General features: G+C 34.1%; 1 protein-coding gene across 1 annotated transcript in view; it reads right to left on the bottom strand.

Annotated features, from left to right (window-relative positions):
• LOC107222955 (collagen alpha-1(XI) chain) overlaps positions 1-26331 on the bottom strand; it is a 152346-nt gene that overhangs the window by 48630 nt on the left and 77385 nt on the right. The window contains exon 5 of the mRNA XM_046730649.1: positions 8023-8094. Coding sequence (XP_046586605.1) covers positions 8023-8094 — 72 coding nt within the window. The remainder of the gene's footprint in view (positions 1-8022; positions 8095-26331) is intronic.

The raw sequence follows: 26331 nt of genomic DNA on the forward strand, positions 1-26331 counted from the left end.
TTGGGTGTAAAATGTTTCAGACAACAGCCTCTAGTGTACTGAATTTCTTTCTAATGAAGAAGAAGTATCCGAAAAAAAAACATTCAAATTATAAGGGAAAGTCAGTCAGTATATGTAACGCTAGATTTGAAGGAATTTTTGAGATTTTTAAATTTTTCAAATAATTAATTAGCTTACGAAAATCTTAAACAATTCTTAAAAATCTGGTACTAGATATAAAAATGTTTGAGCAACCACCCCTGGCAAATTGATTCTTCCTTTCAGTTTTTTTTTTTAGATAATTTTTTTCGATACAAACTTGAAAAAAATGTTGATGAAACGCCAGTTAACTGCGGCTCAAAGTTCAAAATTTTTTTCATCAGACAAATGATTTTTCAGAAATACTTCACCTTTGAAAATTCTGTCGATCAATATAGCAGTTTGAAAAATTTCAAAAAAAAAAAAATAAAAAAATTCTAAATTCCTGCCTTCGAGAGTCAAAACAATCGTATAAAAAATGCTGACCCAAATCGGAAAGGTTAAGGGTCAGACCGAGCTCGATTTGACACGGAATGCCCTATACGTAGAGGTGAGAACAGGATATCGAATATGGCGAAAAATCCCAATTCGTTCCCTTCCGATTAGACCTTAAATTTTCTACAGCCGTATAACTTGCATTATAGTCGAAAATCGGAAGGTGTGTATAATCAGTTTCAAACTGTTGAGTAGCTTAACGTTCCATGAAATGAAATCTTCTTCATCGTCTCCAATGCCCCGCGTGTTTGATTTCTCGGATGGGCGCAGGCTGAGAGTCTGAGAGGGAAATTGAGTGATAAGCTTCGTAAAAAGGCCGCGACGCAGCGCTGCGCGCGCATCTCGAATGATTCGTCCATCTCGTTTCGCGGTCTATTTTTAAATTCATGCCGTATTCAACGGTTGAAGCTATGGAAACACAGATTTTTTTCTCTAGTGATGAGACACGGGATTATTTTATAATACTCTCGATCGGCTAGACATTCGCCGACGAATTATAACCACAGAATTTTACTCGATGTTAATCGGATCGGATCGGATAATTTCGCGAGTATGCATAAAACAGACAATATTGACGAATAGAATGCACTCGTTCTCAGAAAAGTACTTTTTTTTTATTCTGGAATATAAGCGTATTGTTGAACGACCAGTTATTAATTATACGTTGTGTAGGAAATACTCGTTCGTTGGTTTATATTTTGCAAATTAGTTCTAAGTTAATTTAGAGTGATCTGTAAATAATGCTTGGTTGATGGAAAATAAGTTCAAGTACGAATTTCATATCGCTGGTATCGTCAAGTGCTGTGGAATAGTTTACCTGAATTCATTATTCAATTTAAATCGTTTTACCTCTGTTGTAAAAGTTTATTAGAAAGATTCTGGCAACTTTAGTTTATCTAAAAGGAAAAGTCTTCCAGAGTACTAAATATCGGGACTTAACCATCAGCTAAGGATTTCAAAATTTCCAAAAACTTAAAAGAAACTATCTTAAACAAATCACCAATTTACCTTGAGATAAAATGATGAGACTTTTCGTAATGAACCAAATAATCAAATAACCGTAATAAAATAAAGTGGAAGATGTAAATTCGAGAGACATCTTCCCGTCACAATGTAGATTTTCAATGGATAAAAAAAATATTTTTGACATAGTTCTGACTATGGGTAATTCTGTTTTATAGTTACGATGTCGGCATAACCAAAAATTCGTTTATGAGACGTAAGTAAACAAAATACTTACTGTTCGTTGCTTCATTGCATTTACATATTAGACCTTTCCAGATTAGGGCAATGTTGTTTTTTTTCTGCCGGATAAATGTCTAACAATAGTTTTTGCTGAACTGGAAATGCTTAGAAATGTAGGGTTTTGGTCTCAAGTCTAACGATAAGATGTGTATTATATGGTATGTGTAAATCTATACATGTATCTATTAACCGTTATTCAAACAGTCTGATATGATATACAATATATGATGATTTTCCTGGAGTCACCGACTCCAATGTCATGGATTAAACATTGAATTCAAGCTGGTTTGAGGCAGCGGTGTGACTCATGCGGAAAACATTTGTGCATATTCAAATGTTTCGTTAATAGTCTTCGACCGCATTCTTAAACGCTTAGGTAAATCTACTATTAGATAGGATTGATTATAATCATGATCATCGTATAAACGGATCCATTAAATTATGAATGAAAAGTTGAACAGGGAATGAATTTTTTATAACTGATCTATAATTACGTTAAAATTGCAAAACATTGAGGGACAATGAAGGTAAAGTCACAAGAAGTTTCATAGTGAGTGTGAAAATGCAAAGCTTGTATCTTTTTTTGGAATGACTCGTATAAGAATATCAGAATATGAAATCGGAGAAAATACAGTGTGGACAAATATACGCCAAATGCTTTTGCGCAATGATATTTTCAACCCCCCACCCCAAAAAACAAGAAACCAAAAAATCGTACATATTTTTACCGAATCGAAAAATATATAAAAGAGAAATAATCGTAATAATTGTTCGTTCTTGAGCTTTATTTTTTTACTCCGGTGCACAAATTCTAAACGATTCAAATATTTCAGAATCGTTTCTGACGTATAAAAATTTTGCATTTTCAAATGCACGTCAATTTCACATATTCCACTTCAATATTTCAACTGAAATTGAGAAAATAACAGAGATAAAAGAATTTTCAAAAAGAATCGTGTCTTTAATCTGATGAATTGTTTTAGCTGGTTCGAACTGATGGCTCGTGTTAGATGTAAAGAAACTCACTTTGGTAGAGAGGCATGAATAAATTTCAGGTTACAAAGCACCGACATGTTTAACATGATATAGTAAGATTACTATCCTTTCGAACAGGTGAGAAAATTGGGCCCTTAAAAGTATAGAGAGAAGACTTAAATGATGGGAGTCGCGCCCACTTTTCAAACTCCACTTTTACATATCCCCGCGGTTAGTGGACCCAAAACCCATCATATAACCCACCAATAACCATCATCGCCTCCTACACTCGACTGTATAAATTTAAAACTTTGGCTCGTTTCGATCCTGGCGATTGACGAAATTATATTTCATTCCATTTCTGGTCTTTCGTTTTTTCGAATATTTTTCAGAACATAAAAATAAGAAACAACTCTTGGATTGTACGTGAAGAATAAAACCGAAAGAAATATAGTAATATGAAAAAAGTAGAGCGAGCCAAGATTGGATGAATTACGCACATAACAATTAGTTCAATTTTATCGAGACTGCTTTTCATATTCGAATCGTATCTGTCAAAAGAAATCGTTTTGCTTCAATATTGGGTACATTTTATTTATCATATCGTACGTATGGATTTTAATATGTTTATAAAAAGGAATCGATCATCGGTTGAAGAAAGAAAAAGAAAAAAAAAAACGTAATTGTTATAATATTTACATTCAGCTTAATTATTCTATCACTGAGACAATAAATTTTTCATATCAAAACGAAGGACTGCAAAAAGCAGTAAATTGACTTGATGAGTCTGTTTTCCAAAAAAAAAAAAAAAAAAGAAGAAGAAGAAATAAATCATTCACGATGTCGAAACCAATTTCTTGAAACAATCGCTTCGTTCTCATTAGATGCACGAGTGCATTTGTTACACGAATGAACGATTGGGTTTTTAAATTTGAAACAAGCCGGTCCGAATGAGATTTATCCCAGCCACCCGGTAGGTAGGTCAGAGGTTCGTCGAGTTCGGTCAGCAGTTAATAACCACGTGTTGACGTCTCTTCTCCGTATAAATTACCGGGCAGAAATTGGTTCCCCGTTGAACAAATGCAGACCGTGTTATATATATGTATGTATATATATATATACACCGGTGGTTAGATCCTGCACACTATCCCTGACTATGAGTTAGGGCAGACAGTGAACAGCCGGGTTGATTGAGTCACGACGCTTCATTAAGTAGCGAAGTTGAGTTGCTGAGAATCGATATTTGTTTGCCAATTTTATTATCGAATGATCGTATCCTGGATTTTTTTACAGATTATCACATTTTTAAGCTACGAGGATGTTTTTTCCGAAAATGATGGAGATCCACCAAATGTGAAATCAACTCGCAGGCGTTCTTTTTAAATGAATTCTTGACCTTTGGAAAAAATTTACAGGGCTGACTTTATTGATTTAATTGATTCTTAAGGAGGGACTCCGGTGAAATTTCGTTAACACCGAGTTTTATTCGTTTTTGAAACGACCGAACAAGATGTGATCAAAAATTCCTTTCCAACAAAATTTACATTACGATAGTATGTTTTTTGAAAAGATATTTTAATCTTCCGGAGTAAAAGTGTGCGTGCGAGGTATTTTTGGGCAGAAAATGTACAAGTAAACAGGCAAAACCTACGTTTTCAATTCGTTTCTCAAATTTGGGGCTTTGAGAAAATAAAAAATAAAAATACGCTGATTCCCAGAGTTTTTCGTAAGAATTACCGTAGAAACCAAAAAAAAAAAAAAAAAGAAAATAAAAATTCAACACAGCCTGACATATCGTTAAAAAGAACCAGAAGTGGGACGCCCAAAACTTAGAAAAGATTGAAATACGCGTTTAAAAACACTCTATTGATTTTAGAAAGTTTCTTCCCAGTTTTTAAGGCCCAAGGAAGGAAAACCAGTGCATTATTTTCTGTATTCTACAATGTGTATGATGCATTACACGACAATCAGTAAAATGTTGACCGGGAGATTGTTCAATTTCGTCAAAAATGTTTCTTACGCTAGTACGATCCTTAAAAACATCTTAAAAATACGTAAATTGATTTTTATGAACCAAGAAAAAACATTCAGTTGGCAAAATAAAACATCTTGTGGAAGGACACTTGTTTCTGTTTTTTTTTACGATTGTTTAAATTTCTTTTAAATAGAGGGTGACATGTGGGTAAAAAAAAAACATCATAGCGCAAGAAGTGTGGAATAAAAGTTTTTTTTTTTTAAATCGTGAATATCTTTGCGGACTAGATGAAAAATTTTTAAATTCAATAACCATATCGAAGATGTGATATGCATTATAATAGATTTGGAATAGGTATAAATGTTATTTTTTTTTCATAATTCTCAAAAATTGAGTTCGGTGTTTTTGAGATGGGTTTAATAAATGATCGAGTAAAGAGGAGTGACCAAAAGGTGTAAATTTTTTGTACCGTTTCCAAGAGCAGTACCAACATTGAAAAATCATGGGTAAAATAAAAAAATCTCATGCTCAACCGTTTATTTAGTTGGAATGCCCCATGTGTGCACACATACGTACGTAAGTGAAATGGCAATGTAATGAAGTTACTTGGAATAACGGTAAAACATTGCTTGCAGCGTATGTTTTACCTTCGATATCTGAAGGAATGCCCTTCTTATATTTACGCTACGATTAACACCGAGAACTTCTTACATGGTCAAATAGGGATAACTGATAATGGGTCCACATAACGGCGAGCACAAGTGCATTAGTTGCTCGACTGACATCTTTTTTAGGTTTTGTGTTATTCTATCACTGAGAAAAATTTCGTTTGTTACATCGACTAAAAAAATTCAGTAAATCAGGTATCGTTAAAAAAACTGTTTGACTATTGTTGGAATTACGAAAAACGAGGTACGCGTAAACATTTTGCGCTATCGTCGATCCTTTTTTGGTAATTGCAACGCAAAATCAGTTTCTGAGGTTTACTCTATTTTTTTTAGTTAAATAAGGCTTTAACGTCAATTTATTCTTGCACGAGCATTAAATTTTTGCAACAGTTGCAAGAAAATATAGTAACAGTGATCGTAATGAGAAAGAATAGTAACGGATACTAGACTTTCCGGTAACAGCTAGGAAACTAATTTTCATTTTGTACGTAGAACTGTATTTTTCGATTGTGGTTAAAAATGAAAATAGTTAAGGACTGAGCGGTAACCGGAAATAAAAATTTCTCTCAGTGTACGAAGTCACCGTATTTCTCGTTTCTTAACTTCATTCGACATTTATAATTGTGTTTATCTAAATAATCTAAATAATTGATTAAAAGTTAGAGTTGTGAATTCCGTCAATGTAACGAACAATGTAACATAAAGCCTGATTGAATTTTACTGTAGAAATCGGTATTACTTATTGTATAAAGATGGTTTCGAATCCAAAAATTGATAAATATTTGATGCTAACTATACGATTAAAATCTGGATTAAATACTACTCAAATAACGAATTTCTTTTGACTATCGAATTCTCTTTATTATTATTACATGCAATTACGACAGATTTGACGCTCTTGAATCAAAATATAGTAACAAAAAATATGTACCACATGTAATTTTCATGTAAAGTTTTTTTTTTAAGTAAAACGGTACTTTTTCTCACAAATTACAATCAAAAACTAATGATAGCAACAATATTTGTAAAAATATTACAAAGTTAAAAAGTCTAAAGATTAAAATCGTCGAAAAACAGAGAAACACGACAAATTCTGAATTTTCAACATTAAAAAAGAAAAAATTATAGTATGTGATATATACGTGACAAGAAAAAAATGGATAGCAAATATAGATTCGGCACATTAAATACTTCATATATATATTATTTATTTATTTATTTTGCAGACCTGTGTAATTAATAATTTCCTTTGAAAGTAACTACTTACATTCGATGTACCGCGTAAACGTAAATGAACCAAATTACAAATAAAAGAAATAAGTTTCTAGCATCGCTCTACTTAAATAAGCGTGACGAAACATTAATTGGTAATTAATGCAGAGTGATGATTTAATTTGTGGTGTGCGCACTTCTAAGTTAACATTCTTCGACACTTTTCCTAATATCGCAAATTTGTTATTTTCTATTTTTAAAATTGCGCAATATGTTTTGTTATTTTATTGGTGAAATCTACACGAAACTTGAAGAAAAAAGTGTTCATTTTCAAAGTAACGTAAACTTTCTTTCATCATTATTATTATGTCTTTACAATTGATGTTTTTTATCTTTACGGATTAAAAATCTCGTTTGATCGCAAATTTCTAGTTAAAATTCCCGAAGAAAAATAAACAAACAGTTTACAAAGTTTCTTTCTTGTAATTAAAAAGGCAAGAGAATCGCAGCGAAGAATATTCTATTTTCTATAAATCTTGTTTACGTCATTTCAGAAAGTTTTCTTTGCATCTTTTCCACTCTCATTTTCTTAACAACTCGATGAGTGTATATCGGCGCATCTATAAATTATAGGTATATAGTAGAGTGGAGCAAAAAAAGTTGATTTATACAGTTATCCGTACCGTGTCAGATTAAATGTCATTAAAATATATCTCTTCCTTGAAAACTAATTGAATACGACAAATGATCCCTTAGAATTTAATTAAGAGTCTTAAAAATCCGTCCGAGTTAAAAACAAATCCATAATTCGCTTCGACCCGTCTGAGATAGGACGACGTTTTTCTTTCTTTCCTTTGTTACTTCACTTTTCATTTCTTCTTGAAATTACGCACACTGTCATTATTATCGTGCTTTTTTGTCCAGTATAATTGCATCGCTAATTTTTTAATTCCAAATTATTCTACTTTCAAGATAATTTTCAGCCAAGTTTCATTTACAGTCATATAAGAGTGGTGTTATTTTTTTATCTTTTCAACTTTTTTTTCCTCTTAAACGTTCGTATTGAACACAAGATACCTTTTATAGATAACTTTTTGTACAGAAAATTTGACTAACCACAAAATAGAATCAAAAATAATTTCCCAGCTCGTACAGTTTTCGAGATTGTGTTTCGGATCTATAGAGCGTTTGAAAAATTCAAACCGGATGAGGCACCCGTTAGAATTTTACCACCGAGTTCCGGTTTCACGAGGCTGTGTTTGAGACTAAAATCTAAGTAAGCAAAAAAAAAAAAAAAGTTTGAAAAAAAAAAAAAACACTCTAATCTACGCACAATAACATAATGTAAATATTAAATAACCTAATATTCTGACCGTGAATGTAATACGTGTGGGTATATTAGAGAAAAATGAATTTATTAAAATGTATACTTACGTCATTTCCGATGTTGCATTTAACCAAATACGGATCAGTTCCTTGGTACAAGTCGAGCGACTGAAGAATCCCCTTCAAAGACATAACCAAATAGTAGTAAAATATCAATCTGTTTATAATATTCACCATTTTCGACGACGAGTCTCGCTGATACGTGCAACTCTGTATTCGTGCAACGTATGATACACGGAAATTTAACGTCCCTGATGACGCAAAAATGGATCTCAAGAGTTGCAGGTTTGAGGACACAGATTCTTGTACCTACTGTTAATTCAAATTCACGATTATTAATGCCGGTACGCAACGCTGGCGGGCACGCTTTTTCTATTACGCATCACTCTGTATTTAGCCTTGATTTATAATCCACACCTTAATTCCTTCGAACTTCGAAGTCGATTGTTATTCAATTTTTATACCCACTATTTATTATTTCATCACTGTCGTAAATTTCAGTTCCGTCCGTGCAATGCTCCCTAATTACTGTCCCTTTATTTATTTCCCTCCAATTCTTACTGCTTGTCTTGTCAATTTTCGAATTTCTCATTTCCCATTCTTCTCCTGTATGAGGAAATGGAAGTAATCAAAGATCGTTAATAAATCGTCAAACTTTACACTAATCTCAATTTCTTCTCATTCTTCGCTCCCTTTTAAAAATTATACCCACCCGATTGGTCCCTCAAAGCCTCTTCTCTGAAATTTCAAATCTCTATTCACGACGTGATTGGTTTAAAAATCAGCCACGTGCAGCTAGAAATATAAAGATTCAAAAAAAAAAAAAAAAAAAAATTATCAATATGTCATTCATTACGTTACATGATCAAGACAAAAGGTGCACAGTTTTTGGTTCAACCTTAAACAGGCATCTGCAAAAACGACTCAGGCCAACGAATATAAAACTCTCTTTCGCTTGATATTGGGAAAGCAATGATCAAAAAAATTAATAAATAAATAAATAAATAAATAAACAAAAATACACAAAGATACACAAATGTGTAAAATCACGTGCAGCGAAATAGAATATCAGGTTAGGCCGATGGCGACCTGTTGCAGGTACCGAACCTTTTCCGATAACTTATCATTACTGGATATCTGTCGTAATTCAACCGAGTGACGCGAACGATTGCCAAGAGATGACTGTCTCCTGTATTCTGACTCCGGCAGGCCAAGCTGCTGCATCGTGGAGAACATTGAGCGGGGGAGGAGAAGAAGAAATACACGTGTGTACTTCACCTTCTTTACAAGACTCGTTTCACAGTCACTGTCGTCGGGTACAAGCCTCACGGATATTTCTATCGCCTGACGCTATCGATTCGTCATAATTGTTGTCGGTATTAATATAGATTGATAGACGTTAGTATCAGGGCTGTGGGATTAGTTGGAAGGGCCGATTTATTGGACAGTATGATTGATCGGAAAACCGTCGTTGGATCGAAACGGCGGAATAATCGATCGATCGAAAGGAACGAATAACGAAAATGGTGAGAAAAACTAAACGTCGGATGTACCGATTAATCGATTAGTCAGAGGAACGATCGATCGATCGTTTAAAAGATCGATTAATCGCGTGTACCTCAAGAAGATCACGATGACGAAGAGAGAAAAAAAAAAAAAAAAGAAAGAAATCAAGTCTGTGATTGTCATTCCAAAAGTCTCGAATTTTACAACAAATTTCTGGTCATCGCAAGTATATTTAATAACGGGGGAAAAAATTTCACCGTCCTGTTCTACGTGTCGCGTGTATGCCTGTGAAAATTTCGATTGATCCGAAGATGAGAGAAGAAAAATTTCAAATCAAGATACGTGATTATTTTTATTCCTAATAATCATACAGGAACGATATATTTCTGATTAGACTTCGAGCGTTTTGTGGGCAACGATACCCAAGCGATAATTTTCCTTCTTCTCTTTCTTCACTGATCCAACTTTGCCGGTGAAACGAAATTTGAATTTCTCAACGAAAGCCGAAGGTGCGAATAAAATTTCTGCACAATGGCGCAGTGACATTCCGGCAACGTTTTTGCGTGTCGTTCCATTGTTTTCCCCTGAGCTTTCACAGCTTCGACTCAAATTGGCCGATTGTTATACGCGCGAAATATATGCGATGCGTATCTCTACCTCTGATCCGATTCTGCAACAACGGCAGCGCGATGCTTTCGCAGATTATACTTGCTGAAAATATTATATGTGCATTATATTCACCATGGATGTCTTAAATTCAGTATACAGGGCAGTCCGTGTCAAATGAATCAATTTTTACCATCACTTTTTTTAATTTCGTTTAAAATATTTCATATCACAGTATCAACTCAAAAACATTCGATTTATTAACGGAATCTTTTATTTGTGCGATTATTTTTTATTCATAGATATTAAAAACCTTTTCAAAGTATCGCCTTTTTCCAAATTTTAATACCTAGCTTCAATCATTTTCAGACGTCAAGTTGATTTGTTTCGATATTTGATCAACCACTTTAAAAATTTTAGTTCTGCATACAGCCAGAAATAAAATGAATGGAATATATTTTCTACCCTGTTAAGATTACGTTAAAATTATGTAGATAGCGATTGTTAATTCGTTTGATTTTTCCCAAAAATTTTCAAAGGTATATCGAAGCTGTAAACTAACATAATCATAGCGCTTGAAGATGCGGAAAAATAATTAAACCTGTCCGAAGTTTCGTTTGTTCTGAGTAAAATTTTCAACGCGTTGAACGCTCGTTTTTATCAAGCAAAAATTATCCGGAGTGCTCGAGAAAACAAGAAAGTAGATAAATCACGGGATTAATCTTGAAGCTGTCTAAACAGAAAATGAAATAATTAACACATTTGGTAAAATTTTAAAAACGGCAGAACCTTAAAAAGTTTATGAATAAACACCTTCAAGGACTTAAGAAGAGTATATTTGTATTTTGAATGCACATGTCGTTGCAGAAAAAGATATTTTTCAAACGAATTTCGACTGTTATTAGCGAAAAAATGTCAACAATATTACCGAATCAACATGCCGAATTTAGCATGGCATGCCCCATACATGTCTATTGCGTGTATTTTTTGTGATTCGTTTGTTCCTTTTTTTTTGTTTCGAGTTTCTTCTTTCTTCTCTACTTCTTATCAACCAAAAGTTTCGCCGCGTTTCTTACAAAGTAACGAATTTTGTTTTTCTGGCACCGTTTCACGTGTGCAGGCTTCGTTGCTTGAAAATAAGAAAACTTCTTCTATTTCTGTTGCTTTCCTTTTACTGGACTATACTGAATTTTGTGAGATATTCTCCGTGATGACGATTTTTATTGTTGAATCCATTCGTGATCATCGACTCATTCTATACGAGTGTCTTGAATTAACTTTCGGACAACATCATTAATCGTGCAAAGTTGAAAATTCATTTTCCAACTGAAATTATTTTATATAATATCCTACATAGAGAAATTTTTAGTTTCGGTTACAGCTCGGTACTTAACTATTTCCATTTTTTACCACAATCGAAAAATATATTTGTAGGTACAAAATGAAAATTAGTTTTCTAGTTGTTACCGGAAAGTCTAGCATCCGTCACTATTCTTTCTCATTACGATCACTGTTACTATATTTTCTTGTAACTGTTGCGAAAATTTAATGCTTGTGAAACAACAAATTGACGTTAAAGCCTTGTTTAACTAAAAAAGTAGAGTAAGCTTCAGAAACCGATTTTGCGTTGCAATTACCAAAAAAGGATCGACAATAGCGCAAAATGGTAACGCGTACCTCGTTTTTCGTAATTCCAACAATATTCAAACAGTTTTTTTAACGATACCTGTTTTACTGAATTTTTCTAGTTATTATAACAAATGAAATTTTTCTCAGTGTACTCTTTTCAAGTTTGTTCACATTATTTTTATAGAATATAATACTGCATGTACAAAGCCTCGGAATTTCATTTTCTCCAATTTTTACGTTACTCTTAGAAGAGTTCCAATTACGTTACACCAGGTATATAATAAAAGCTTTGATCTTATCGTCTCAGGTACAATTTCCTGTATTACTCTGTGCAAAATTCTTTTCTCCGCGCTTATTAGTCTTTCCCCTTTCCAACTGACGCATGACGTGAGGAACTTTATCATTAAGCTCAATATGAAAAAAATTAACGAACGTAACGATAGGTATGATTCACATCAGAGATTTTGGGTTTGTTTACACTTAAAAGGCAGAAGTAGGTTCAGCGATTGACCTTAAGGAGTCCTTTACGCTAAATTAGCGAGTATAACATTGGTTTTTAATCGTTTATTTTATTTTCAGAGCGTACCGAAAGTGGGAGAAAAAAAATTTCAACGTAAAACGTTATTTTTTTCCATGAACTATTTAATGCAATACATGTCATATTTTTCACCGAATGGCATCAAAAAACGCAATTTAAATTGATTTTTTTTCTTCCAACGCGATACCTTTAACTTCGCTGTAAATTTTACCGGCTATCCGGCAGTGTATTGGAAATGTGTAAAAAAACTTGACATCGTGGCACTCGCGATTCTCGACGAGTAGAAAAAATATTTTACCGAGAAAATTGAATTAAGGTACATCTCGGTATAAAATATAACATATTCGCATTAAATAGTTCTGAGGAAGACCTCCAACAAGAGGCTGAAACGTTAAAATCTTGCAGATATTTTTCATCATCGATCTTGGATACCAAGAAAAAATTTCACACACGAATATCAATAAGGTCGATTGATTCGTCTAAATAATTATAGACAAGGTCGTTGGATTTCTGCGTTTTTATTTAAACTCTGCAGACACGTGTAATGTAAAATATATTGTTCTAGTACCGAAGTACATATTTATTGCATCGTTTCCCTGAATCTTCTGCTGTACGGAAAGTAAGTAGACGTACATAATGCAGCATTATATAGCAAAGGAAGATATTACTACGATAGTTTTCCATATTATATGCACACGTATACACGATATCAATTCCGATTCAATTCACTTGAACTCTTTCCGTATGTTTACACATAAATCCCAGAGGAGGAGACTGATATTTATTGAGAATATATTTGTCCTTGTGAAATAAAACGGACGCACGAAGTAGACAAACTCAAAAAGCATAGAAAATCGGAAAATAAGGAAATGTGGTTGATTTAGTTGACCTGGATTGGACTGGACCGAAAACTTTTTCCTGGGATGCGTTTCGAGCACATAAAACATCGGCGAATGAAGTATTCTGTTTCTTAATTTTATTACTGGAATAACTCAAAAATTGCTATGCCTATAAAATCCAAAATTTGTTTAGTTCGTATTTAGTATTTTAGTTTAGATCAACCCATTAAAACCTAAGAAAAAACTGGGTCAGATAGGATCGAACTCACTGTTTCGTTCACACAAAACGGGTAGATAGTGTATAAATATTTTTTACAGCGTTATTTTCAATTGTCTAAAAAAAAAATTATTTAAACAAATTATATCAAAAGTTGTTATTTTTATAAACTGACTGCGTCAATCGATTTTACGGGAAAAATAATGAGGAAAACTTGCGTGACATTTTTTCGTCAGAGTTCAATCTGTTAATGTTATAGTTTTTATGGTGGAAATTATGGAGAATTTTTATTCAGCTCGATTTCATACCGACAAACTAACTTTGACAAAAATATGTCACATAAGTTTTCCTCGTGATTTTTCCCGTAGAATCGATTCGTGCCGTCAGTTTTTGAAAATAATAACTTTCAGTATAATTTCTTTGAGTATTTTTTTTTTATGAACTATTGCAAATAACATGAGAAAAAAAAAGTATATTTCATTTCTCCATTTTGCTACGAATGGAATAGTTAGTCTGATGTTACCTGACCCAGTTTTTTCTTGGGCTTTAATGGATCAAGTCCAAAATCATCCGATAAAACGAGCCCCATGTTAAAAACAAAATGATAATTTTTTACTCGAATTTCTAGTCAGAGAGTAAGAGAAATTTTCCGACTCTCGGAAGCATTGCAGAATTACCAATATCGATACTGAAAGTTTATCAAGACTTTTAGATATTTTTTTCTTTTTTTTTTTTTCATTTTGCTGATTTCGAAAAGATTCCGTCGAATTGAAGGATACAAATGTGATAATTTAACGAAAATAGAGACACTAAATCGACATTAAACTGTTTCGTATTTTGATTGATTATTTCTGTCTATCCAAAATGAGTTTCTAATAAAACACGGGTTATTTACTAAAAAACAAATTGTTTTTCTGAATATTATTTTAAAACAGTCAACTTCTCATTCGGCGAGACTAATTGTAAACAATTCTACCGAACGTCGTTCAAAACGAACTATGAATAATATAACAATAAAACAAAAATATTACTTAAACAAAGCTCCGTCTTCATATTTCCACGCGTAGAAACAGGTATTATAAATTTACTCCAAAATACAATAATCAAATTCCGCCATTGAATATAAAAAATTTTCGTCATAGCCGATTTTAGTTTACATTGGCCAACCTCTTAAAATTGTATGTAATTGGAAAGACTCGGTCTAAAATAGACGTTATTTTCCTCCTATTTTTCTTTTTGATCATTATCCAAATTTCATTTCTTATTAATTTGGACATAGCATAAAGAAAATACGAATTATGTCGATTGTGATTGATTTATACACTGAGAAAAATTTAATTTGTTACGGTAACTAGAAAAATTCAGTAAAACAGCTATCGTAAAAAAAACCGTTTTAATATTGTTGGAATTACGAAAAACAAGATACGCGTAACCATTTTGCGCTATTGTCGATCCTTTTTTGGTAATTGCAACGCAAAATCAGTTTCTGGGGTTTACTCTACTTTTTTAGTTAAATAAGGCTTTAACGTAAATTTATTGTTGCACGAGCATTAAACTTTCGCAACAGTTACGCGAAAATATAGCAACAGCGATCGTAACGAGAAAGAATAGTAACGGATACTAGACTTTCCGGTAGCAGCTAGAAAACTAATTTTCGTTTTGTACCTGGAACTATATTTTTTCGATTATGGTAAAAAATGAAAATAGTTGAGGACTGAGCGGTAACCGGAACTAAAAATTTCTCTCACAATCAGTGTGGGTGCGGAAAATATATTTCCCAATTACTCATTGATAAAACCAATCGATTTTCATTTCTTGCTGCCATTTTCGAGACAGTGGTGGTTTAAGTTTCCGTAGCTGATTGAAAATTAGTTAATCCGGAGTTCGGGTAGGGCTATTATTAGAACTCGAGACATTGGCATCTGAATATTTCAACGCACGAGACGAAGTTCGGAGAAGATAGCCGGCGTTACTAGTTCTTTCTATTCGGAACTTACAATCAGGCAGTACGTATGCAGCAACGCCTTACAGGGCCCTGTGTAGCACCATAAGTTACACCTTGAGTACACTGCGAGACACGTATCCTACATTTTCAATTCCTAAAAGAGGGATTTATTCCCAGAGATGAATCTTTCACTCAATTTTTCTCCGACATAATCTGAATGAGATGTCGATGTGCGCATTTTTGAGCTTAGTTTAAGTTTCCGAAATTTCATTCTGACAATAACTTGTTTCTCTCCGATTTTCGTTTACTTGCATTTTAAGTTTTACAAAATTTGAATATGTTCGTAAAAATTTCTATAAAAAATTTGGCTCAATTAAGGACACTATAATTTGTAGAAGCGTTGGAGTGTTTAAAAAAAAAAAAAAAGCAAAACTACCGATTTTTATCGAAGAAATAAAATCGATAGTTTTCAGATAATTGTAACATGTGTTCTAATGACGATAACTATGCTTTGTCATAGAGGTTTGGAAAGTTTAAAAAATCAGCTTTAAGGATCTGTGCATGAATCTCAAAAATATTGAAGACTTTACGAGTGTTTGAACCGTTAACGAAAAGTGAAATTTTCCCTTGTTAAATGAATGGGAAATAAAAATCGAATTAGCGGCTTATTAAACTTGAGCTAGACGGCTCATCTTTTGGGAAGATCTTTTTTCTATCAAAAACTATCGTTTGAGTGGGTAAGAGCGAAAAAAGACAATTTTTTTTTTCACCACTCTAATAAGTTTTCATAAGAAAAAAAAAAAAAAAAAAAAACAATCACAAAAGAGAACATATGTAATGAATTCTTAAGACTGATTTTAACAAATAAATTTTCAAATCGTTTCTTCAAAATAACTTTATTTGGTAAAAGTCCTCTTAACAGTGGATCAGAACTAGACCACTTGAGTGGCCTAGAGATTTCTTCCAACATTGGGTGAAATTTTTAGTTCCTGTTACCGCTCAGTCCTCAGCTATTTTCATTTTTTACGACAATCGAAAAATATAGTTCTGGGTAGAAAATGAAAATTAGTTTTCTAGCTGTTAACGGAAAGTCTAGTATCCGTTACTATTCTTTCTCAATACGATCACTGTTGCTATATTTTCTCGTAACTGTTGCTTGTGCAACAACAAATTAACGTTAAAGCCTTGTTTAACTAAAAAAGTAGAGTAAACCGAACAAACTGACTTTGCGTTGCAATTACGAAAAAAGGATCGACAATAACGCAAAATGGTTACGCGTACCTCGTTTTTCGTAATTCCAACAATATTCAAACAGTTTTTTTAGCGATAACTGTTTTACTGAATTTTTCTGGTTACCATAATAAATGAAATTTTTTTCAGTGAAGTGTCTGATGAGTGTCTTCGAAACTAAATACCAATAAAAATATGCGGGGGAACTTTATACATCTATCGGACGTAGGATATTCCTAAATAATTCCAATAAAATTCTTATCGATCTTCAACGTCGAGCGTCGACTTCTGCTCGCTGCATAAAATCGAATTCAGAGGGATTCACTCGCTCACTCACCTCACGTTGTTACCCATTAAATGCCTGCGTAACGATCGCGTGATACAGGTATGATACCTGTATACACAGAAAGTTAAGTTTCATACGTTGTTGCACTGGCGTGCCGAGCTCTGCTTTGGATTATAAATCAGTGCCTCGTCAAATCCTGACAAGTTACTGACGGGCTTGTTACCGCTGATACCTGCAGCTATGGATGAATCGGGCCAATCTCTACGTCTATCCTCGGCTAGCCGTACTCCTACACCTGTGCAAGACGTTTCTACGAGAATACTCTAACTTATAATTGTTCCCCATCCGCCACGATCGCGATTTCAAGCACTATTTATTGACGTTCGCAACACCTGCATCGTTAGAAACGCGGGCAAAAATCTGAAGGAATTACCAACGAATTGTTAGCGGTTTATATTCCATACTTTTTCTTTTTCTTTTTTTTTTTTGTTTCTCTCTTCAATACGAATTGCAAGTTTATCCTCGGGAAAAATAATATGGCTCGAGTTACTGATATATTGGCAGATCCACGAACCTTCGGCCAGATTGATAGGGTAATATTTTAATACTTTACTGAAAGAAATTTGGATGTATTCTGTAGTGTACACTGATTTATAACTGTATAAATATACTTTCCGATAATGAAATCAATTTTGAAGTGGATATTGAATACGTGCCAATATACACGGTTTTTCTTTTAAATTTCAAGTGGCGTATATATGCAGAGATCCAGAAAGTAAATTATTTTTTATTTTTTTCTTTTGCTTCAAGGAGTAAAAATTTTCATAGCAAGATGAAAATTGAAGCGTGATTAAATTTGCGTAACTGTTCCAGAAATATCGAACCTTTGGAATTCTTTACAAGAGTTATGAAACAAATTTTTTCTCCATGTTAATATGAAAGAATGGTCTTTCTGGACTACATTCTTAGGTATTCACAAAAATATGAATATATGTATATATATATATAAAAAGAAAAACATATCAATTGAGCTATAACTCTTTTAATTTTTTTGCTCGAAAGAATAGATGCTTTGGAGTAAATTTTGAATTTTGTAAGAGTGGATCAAAAATGGGGTCATTATTTATGAATAAGAATTTTTTCAATATATATTTTGTAGCACTCGAATATTTGTACCCATTTTATTACGATATCATTTCCATTACACTAAAAACCTTGGGATATGCTCCAAAATATCCATTTTTTGTTTACACGACAACAAGCAAAAAAGAAATTTCCACCAAAATAAGGTCTTTCACCTTTACTTTATTTTTCGGCTAATTTTAGTGTAGATATGAGTTATGGAAAAAACAAATATAAATAAATAAATAAATAACGACACGCCTTTTAACCCACTAAATTCACCTTATTTGCGGATACGTCCTTACGCCATTAGACAAGCGACACAGACACGACGAGGGAGTTTTATATTTCTCCCAGTGCAAATCGAGCGGTACGGATTTTCATGAACTGCGAGTTAATTTAGCCGTGTTCCTTTCTTGCTTTCTCTATTTTTATCAACACCGCAGAACAGGGAATTCAAAAAAGCTCCATCCATCAATACAACCCATCAAGTTACACGGGGAATATATTCGACAGTACGAAGACAAATGGCGATTTTAATAATAACCAGAGAAGGATTTTGCCCTCATTGATTACGTTTTTTTTACATTTTTTTTTTCTAGGTCGCGATACAAGAAAACACGCATGTATACATGTATGCAGGTTTATTAATTACCGTGAAAGCTTCTCGACTCGCTGTTTTTTTCCATGTTACACATTAAAATAATAATAACATAGTGTAGTTTTGGTTACTCCAAGAATCTGGGGAACTTGAAAAAGATTCCAAGTGTCAAGTAAATTCCTCTGCCCATCCATCATTCAATTTATGAATAACCGTCATAGTTATCACAACAGTTAGATTTTGAAAGTTATACCCACACTGATGTGGGTATAATAATTGTAAAAAGTTTCGCAGAGATTTACGAAACTTTTATATTAAATAAAAATAACACGACTGTTTTTATCGGAGTTATATAATGTATGCAAATTTACCGCAGCTATCGAATTCTTCCATCGCACTGTTGCCGATCAGGATAAAACTAAGAAGCAGTGCATCGATTGCTTTATTTTTGCGAATATAGGTGTGGTCAAAAAGTTCGTAAAGCTGACAAACTTTCAGGATCGTCGAAACTTGGATACCTGAATTAATGGCACGAAAAAATATCAGTCGTGATCGAATCAATCTCCGACGAATTTAAGTAAAGTAATTATCAGAAAACTGACAGATTTCCGTTCCTCATCATTCGTGCGTGTGATCTCTTCTCGATAAAAAACGAAAATTCAAACCTTACACGAGGAAACTAACCTGTAATAAATTGAACACAGGATTAAAAAAAAAAAAAAAAAACGTAAAATACAGCTTCGATGAAACAGTAATAATCGTGACCGATAATTGAGGATCCTTTGACGAAGAAACACGATTACGTGTCTGTAGGTCAATACAGAACCAAATCATCAGATGAATCCGATTGAAGCTGCGCGGAAGGCACGTATAGGAATTTAACACGCTTCGATTTGCAGGCCCGACTACTCGACGGAATGTAGAATCTAGAGTGCTGCCAGTGCTTCAGTTATATTTTGTCAAAGAGTCTAGAATGCACGATTGAAAGTCATTGCGGCGTAGCTATAACGTAGAGTAACGCGCCAATTATTACTTGAAGAACGCGTTTGATCAACGCGGGTAGAACTTGTTCTATAAAGCTGGTGGAATCTGTCACGTTAGTTGCTGTTATTACACGACGTTCGCAGAGTACAAAAATACTCGATTCTTAAGTGCAGATTTAATTAATAGACACCATTTCCGCATCGTTTATTTCAAGTTATTTACGAAAAGTTTTTTTTTTTGGGGCATCGAGGCTTTTCGTTATGATTTTCAAGGAATTCTGGGACGCGAACTGTAAGTTTTTACCAATTCATTGTGAGAAGGGAAATTCAACGGTGTGTAAAAATATTCCGAGCGACGTTCTACGACGGTTCGTAGAATCGCAAATTGGGACAATAATTGATAGCGGATCGACGAGCAGCTTCGTATAAGTTCGTACCTGAACTATGCCTGTAGGTATTTTGAAATATTACAAGTTCAATAAAATTCTATCGCCAATATGCGGCACATCGATCTGGAATTTTTTAAATCAAATACAGATAGTGCGTGGATGAATGAATTTCACCGGTTTTCGTTCTACGAGGAATTAATTTTTTTTTTTCAATTTTTGAAAATGTACTCGCAGCGAACTTCTTCGTAAATCTTTTTCAACCTAGCGCAGCGAATGCTAAGGGAAATCTGAAGCGATGGTATCGTGAAAAGTTTAGGGGGTTAAGTCATGTGGACTGAGATATCCAGGACTGCAATCAAACGCTGGAAACTCTGAACGAACGCTAAACGACTCCGGGGGCATCTGTAGAGTTGGAATCCTCGCGGGTCGCATGAAAACAACAATTCGACAGGCAAACTGCAGTTACCTACACCCTGCACCCTGAACGTCTCCTAGGTCGAGAGTGACTGTTGCGAGTATCAAGTGTGAGGAAACCTCAAACGAGGAGCGAGAAATCCGGCCGTATAGTTAAAGTCCATGTTCCTTCAGTTATATAGAATATCGTAGTTAATAGAGCTGGTTTTTCCTCGTGTAATAGCATATAACACGCGAGGCGATGCATCCTTGTTGCAAAATTGAGGTTAGGGTCGTGTAATGTCCGATTTGTTTGCCACAGCGCATGCGCGCGGTGCAGAAAAGACAACTTTGAAGTCCTAGGAGTTAGACGTGGTCTTTTCTAAACTCCGCGCATGCGCGTTCGCAGATTCACCCTGTGCTTCGTAGATAGGATAAAGTCATAAAAACGGACACTTTGTATACGGAAAACAGGCACGAAAAACTTTTTTAGTTTTCTTTTGAACGAAAGTATTTTCCAAAATATAACTCACTTCCTGCGAATACTTTTTCGGTAGGTTTGTCAATTAGGAAGGTATTCAAACTGGCACTAAGTTTTCGAAAATTTAAGGGGTAAATTTCACCGAGATTTGTGAAAAATTACGGAAAAATATGCTGATTTTCATCGACGGTCAGAAATCCACGATATCGAGTCTCGATTAAAGATTGAGAATGAAAAAATCCGTGCACCGAAATGCGAGATGCATAAAAATTGCCCGAATTATTAACTATCGAAGAGTTCTGATCGGAAGTCACTTTGAAACCTGTTAAACCTGCGGCTTCAAATATTTGAATCCACAAACTCATACGGCTTGGTAAAAAGGTTAACCGTTCAGGATCTCGAAATTATTAGAATCTCGGAGCAGAGTAGCAACGTAAAGATCTTTCCATGCAGTAAAGCGTAATAAAAGAGTCGTCCAATTATGAACCTTAGTAAAATACAATTTCCGGCTTTACCCATGAATAGGTACACTTAATGCGACGAGTATAATAATGCCAAATTATATTAGGTACACAAATAACCTGATACTGCAAAATTACGCCCTTCAGGTTTTTCAACGAGCTTAATCATGCCTCGCCGTAAAAGATCTCGCGAATATTGTTCGCCCCTAGGTCAGAGCTGCTCTGTTCAACAATCAACTTACATGTTTGCTCGCTGTGTAGCCGGTAAACTGCTGTAGCCGACTGCTGATCACTTTCGAGCCTCCGGAAGGCGGTTTTGCATTGTTCTGCTGCCACACGCCAATTACCCCGGTAACAATTAACGCCATTAACACTATTATACCAATCAGCAAACACAGCGTCATTATCTTGTTCCGAGGTGAAATTACCATAGCCATACTGACTGGTCGAATCTTGATTTTTGTTCGAAGGATTCCTCTTCTTTCACTCGTTCTTTATCCGGGTTTTAAATCTTTGATTTTGTCGACAATGCGTCTGGTTAGCCGCTTCTCAACGAAAAAAAAAAAAATAACTTCGACGGAGATAAAATATTTAATTATAGCTTGACGATATTTGTGTATTCATAAATCGGCCACATGTTGCAGCGAGCCTTGCCGAATCGGATTCGTACTCATTGCAGCGTTAATTCGTTCCTCCTCGGAGAAAACTCAACTGGAACCGGAGCTTTTACGTTGTTCAGCGAAACGAAGCGCGCGGCAGAGGCAACAAGATTAACAATAGATCTATACAATTTCATATTAAATTCACGCGGCCGGTTGTGGAATTCATTGTACCGGGTGCTAATTAACATCACAATATACGAACGTATGCAGCAGTCAATCATCTGTCCACAATATTTCTCATTCTTCGCGTGATTATAAATAGTCAACGGTTATTTAATTCACATTACTTAAGTTTCTCTGCCGTCAATTTCACGCACTTTTAAAACGTTTTTTTTAACACTTCATCCAAAGTTTTTGCAACATTTCAATCCAACGTTCCTACTTTAAAATCTCTCTCACGCTAAATCGTTGATTATATTTTTTCATTTACGGATGCGTTCGGTTATTCGCTATATCGAACGGAGTCGAGGCTGTAAAATACTTTTTTTCAGCGGTTATGAACAAAAAGAGAAAAAAAGAGAAACGAAAAAAGGTTGAAGGTAAAAAAAAAAATTTGCGTAGTGTTCCCGTACCGTTTCAACATCACCAAGAATGAACAAAATTTCATTTCATATCCGCCCGCAGCAAGATTTTGCAATCTCGTACACTTTACAGAAGCATGAAGTCGAGGATACGTTACATGCTTGTTTTATTGGTGTATGAACCATCAAAGCTTGCGGTATTAGCCACTTGAATATCATACTCGAAGCGAATGTATTTTCAACCAACGATATTTATTCGTGTGTAATTAATTGTTTAGGAATCGGAAATTTTCTGAATTTAATTATACAATTTGTGTTCATGCGAACGCTCGGAAATATTTTCACAATTGTCAATTCAACGAAAGTTTGCGAACTCTTGGAAAGTTTTCACGTATTCAAGAGTAGACTGGTTATCAATATTACTGATGAAAAAATCGTTGAATTTGATACACTTTTCACCGGATTAAGATTCATTATTTTTTGATAAAAATAATAATGTTAAAAAAAAGAGAATAATGTGAAAAAAATAAAATAATAAAAAGTGTTTCGTTGACGGTTTAAACCTAATGTCAATCGAGTTCGGTATGCTAAAATTCTAAATCAGTGGCAGCTACCTATATTATTCTGATTGTATAATCAAGTTTACCGCGTTAGACGAAAATTGCACACGGTTATTTGCATCGAACCGGTATATTGTCTGAACCCTCGAGTAATCTATGGTACCTGGTATTACAAGGTCTTTCAAGGATTTCCATTGCAATTTATACGAGACTGAATTATATCCGCACGAATTTTCCTGTTACCTTGAAAAAAGGTCCATTGAATACTTTGTTTCAAAGGGTGTTAAGATGAAAATTAAAAAAGTTTTGAATACTTGCGATCGCTGGCATTGCTTTTGAATTATAACTGTAAAGATTAATCTGATCAGTTTTTTCTTCTTGCATATTTACGCTACGACAGTTTCTTGGAAATTGAATTTGTCGCAGAGGAAAAACGTATCCGATCACATATTTTGTAATTTGCTGAAATAATTTCATATTTTTTTCTAAATTATTATCTAAGAATACGTATTTTTAATGTAGTTAATTATTATATTTGAAACCAGCTGTAGAATCATAAACATTTTTTTTTTGAGAAATTATCAGTCAGTGATATTTTTCCTATTGAGATTCGTATTTTTCTACTTTCAATTCAATAATTCGAAAAAAATTTGCATTTAAAAAGATATAAGGAAAACTCTATCGGTAATCACGGATTTATCAACAAATTTAATGATTCTTATCTTGAGATTGGAATTCGTTTTTTTTTTTTTTTTTTGAATCGCTGTAATAATCACCGGCACATGACATCAGTTTTCACAATTTTTCATTAATTCAATTACACAGTGTATATTTCATTATTTCATTAGAAAAAACGTGAAGTTACAACGAAGAATTTCTTTACTGTCTACTTCTGAAAACCTCGATCGCTCATAATTAAATTCTCATTTGAATTATTTCTAAACATTGCCTACAGATCATTTTTTTTTTTTTTTTCAACAAAGAAAAATATCTAAACACGATTATCTACATCATATTAATGAATCTTGCTGACAAAACAAAAATCAACTGTTAAAACAATTCTTGGAAGTCTTTATCCCTCATTCAAATCACTGATTCCCTTTCTTAACTTGATCCAAGATATTATGCTTCTCGAAAAATAAATTACCAACAGGGTTGACAAGGTTTATTTTTATTTTGTTTTAAAATTACACTCGTGTGTTAGAAAAAAAAATTTCCCCTGCGTAGATCAGACATTCGTAAATAACCATAAAGTTAGATCCAATCAGACACTAACTATGCGTAAAAAATAATTTAATCCGTATGGTGAAATTCAGGTGCGCATGTGCCGTAAACGAGACGGAATAAAAAAATCCGCAACAAAATAAAAGAAGAAAGAAAGAAATTTATCTCAAATATCTAAACAACTCCCAGGAATATTATATCCTCCGAACCAAGCCCCGCGAAGTTGAATAATGAGCTTAGGCATAATATCCGTGCAATCAAGTTATAATTATCCTCTGAGTTCGGGTAAACAAGACGAAACTTTTCGAACAGTGAACGCGTCACTTCAAACGCGTGTTCGACACACCGAGAGAAATAATCCAAGGCAAGTTACATCCCCTGTAATACACAGGATGGTCGAAACCGTGTCGTCGGCATGATTTCGGGAGAATGGAAATCGAAATAAAAATTTTTAAAAATTAAAGACCACCCAGCCTTACACCTTTCGAAATGAATGTCGGATATCTTCATCGCGGTTCGTTTAAGGGCGCGCGATAGGATAGCTGCTGCCGCCTCGCGGCTAGCCGATGAACTAACGTAGACGCTTTTCTCTCCGGCCAGAAGCCCGCAGCTTTGGCGCAACCCCCGGTGCGTCTATCTAGGGGGGCGGGGAGGAGAGGGGGAGGGGGGTGTTGGAGTGGGATCGACGGGGTGGCAGCTCCTGTATATTTTACGCAAGTGGACCTCTCGAGATTCCCGTTGATACATTTGATCTGCGCCCAGCTGGAAACTTATCGAGAGTCTAATTTTTAACTGATTACAACTCGGGCCTTACGATGTTATTCTTTTTATTTTATTTTTTTTATTTTTTTTTTTTTTTTTTGTTTTTTTTATTTGGATAATTAGAGAATTTTTCAACATATTTCATGGCGGATTTTTTTTTTTTCTTCTTACTTTTGATAGCATGCTAACAGGTTTTCGATACTCGAGAGTAATCATTGCGGTGTAACGTAAGTTGTTATTGTTGGTGATAAATTGAATGAAAAAAATCGTGAAAATTGAAGTGACGGGGCGTTTTTTAGAATATTACCCCTCTACGCATATAATAAATGTTTTACATAGAGTGTAAGTTTTTCGGGCTGCTGATTACGAATCTGAAATCGTATTTAAAAATCCTAAGAAGCCGGATCCAATATGCCGGACGGAAAATTCTAATTCGATCAAATCCGAAGGTAAAAGTCTGTCCTGGGGATTTTGGGGTCGTTGATTACGAATCTGAAATCAGATGTTAAAATTCAGTATGGATAATCTAATCAGTGACCGCAAGAACTCGTGGATAGAGTTTTTTGGGCGTTTTCGATCAAGTTTGAAATTTTCTTTCATCAAATTGGATCTAACAACTTGAATTTTCAGAATCTGATTTCAGACTCGTAATCAGCGGTGCTAAAAACCATGGAATAATGTCTTGTTACAAAAGTTGATTTCCTCGTCAATTTTATTACAAGATGATCATATTCTTGATGAAAATTTCTTAAATTTGACTATTGGCAAGTGACTGAGATATCAGTGGAAATACGAAAATGACGAATACCGAAATCGTAAAAAAAAAAAACTTTGTCAATGGCTAGTTTTAAATCGCTTTCAAATGGTTCAAGATCTATCTAGTGAATTCGTTCGATTTCACTCTTCATCGATTTATTTTATTTGAAAGAATATTTTCTACGAATTTACTTGAACCAATTTTTGTTTTTCTTTGAGAAGCCAATTCAATATTTCCATTTTATTAATCATCTACGACATGTCGATGCCAACTTGTAAGATTTTAATACTTTATGACGCCAACGTATTGAAAGCAAGTGTTTCAGTGAGTTTGTCGAAAAAAGTGTTTTGAACAAAATAAGAGTGAATTTGTACAAATCCACTAGATTCGTAACGATTTTCAAGTGATTTGAAATCAATCATCGATATTCAAGAGTTTTTTACAATCAGAGTAGTTTCTGTTTGTCCTCTTTGAGTATTTTCAAAGACTATCGTAACTTACAAATATAATCACCCGGTGAATACTTGAAATACAACTGTCTCGGAATAAAATTACCAAAAATTATAATTTTTTCACTAACAAATGACCGTAAGTTTATTTATTTCTATTTCATTCACTTTTCCACGTCTACGTGATTTCTTTTGT

The sequence above is a fragment of the Neodiprion lecontei genome, chromosome 2, assembly GCF_021901455.1.
Source record: "Neodiprion lecontei isolate iyNeoLeco1 chromosome 2, iyNeoLeco1.1, whole genome shotgun sequence".
Classification (NCBI taxonomy): Eukaryota; Metazoa; Arthropoda; class Insecta; order Hymenoptera; family Diprionidae; genus Neodiprion; species Neodiprion lecontei.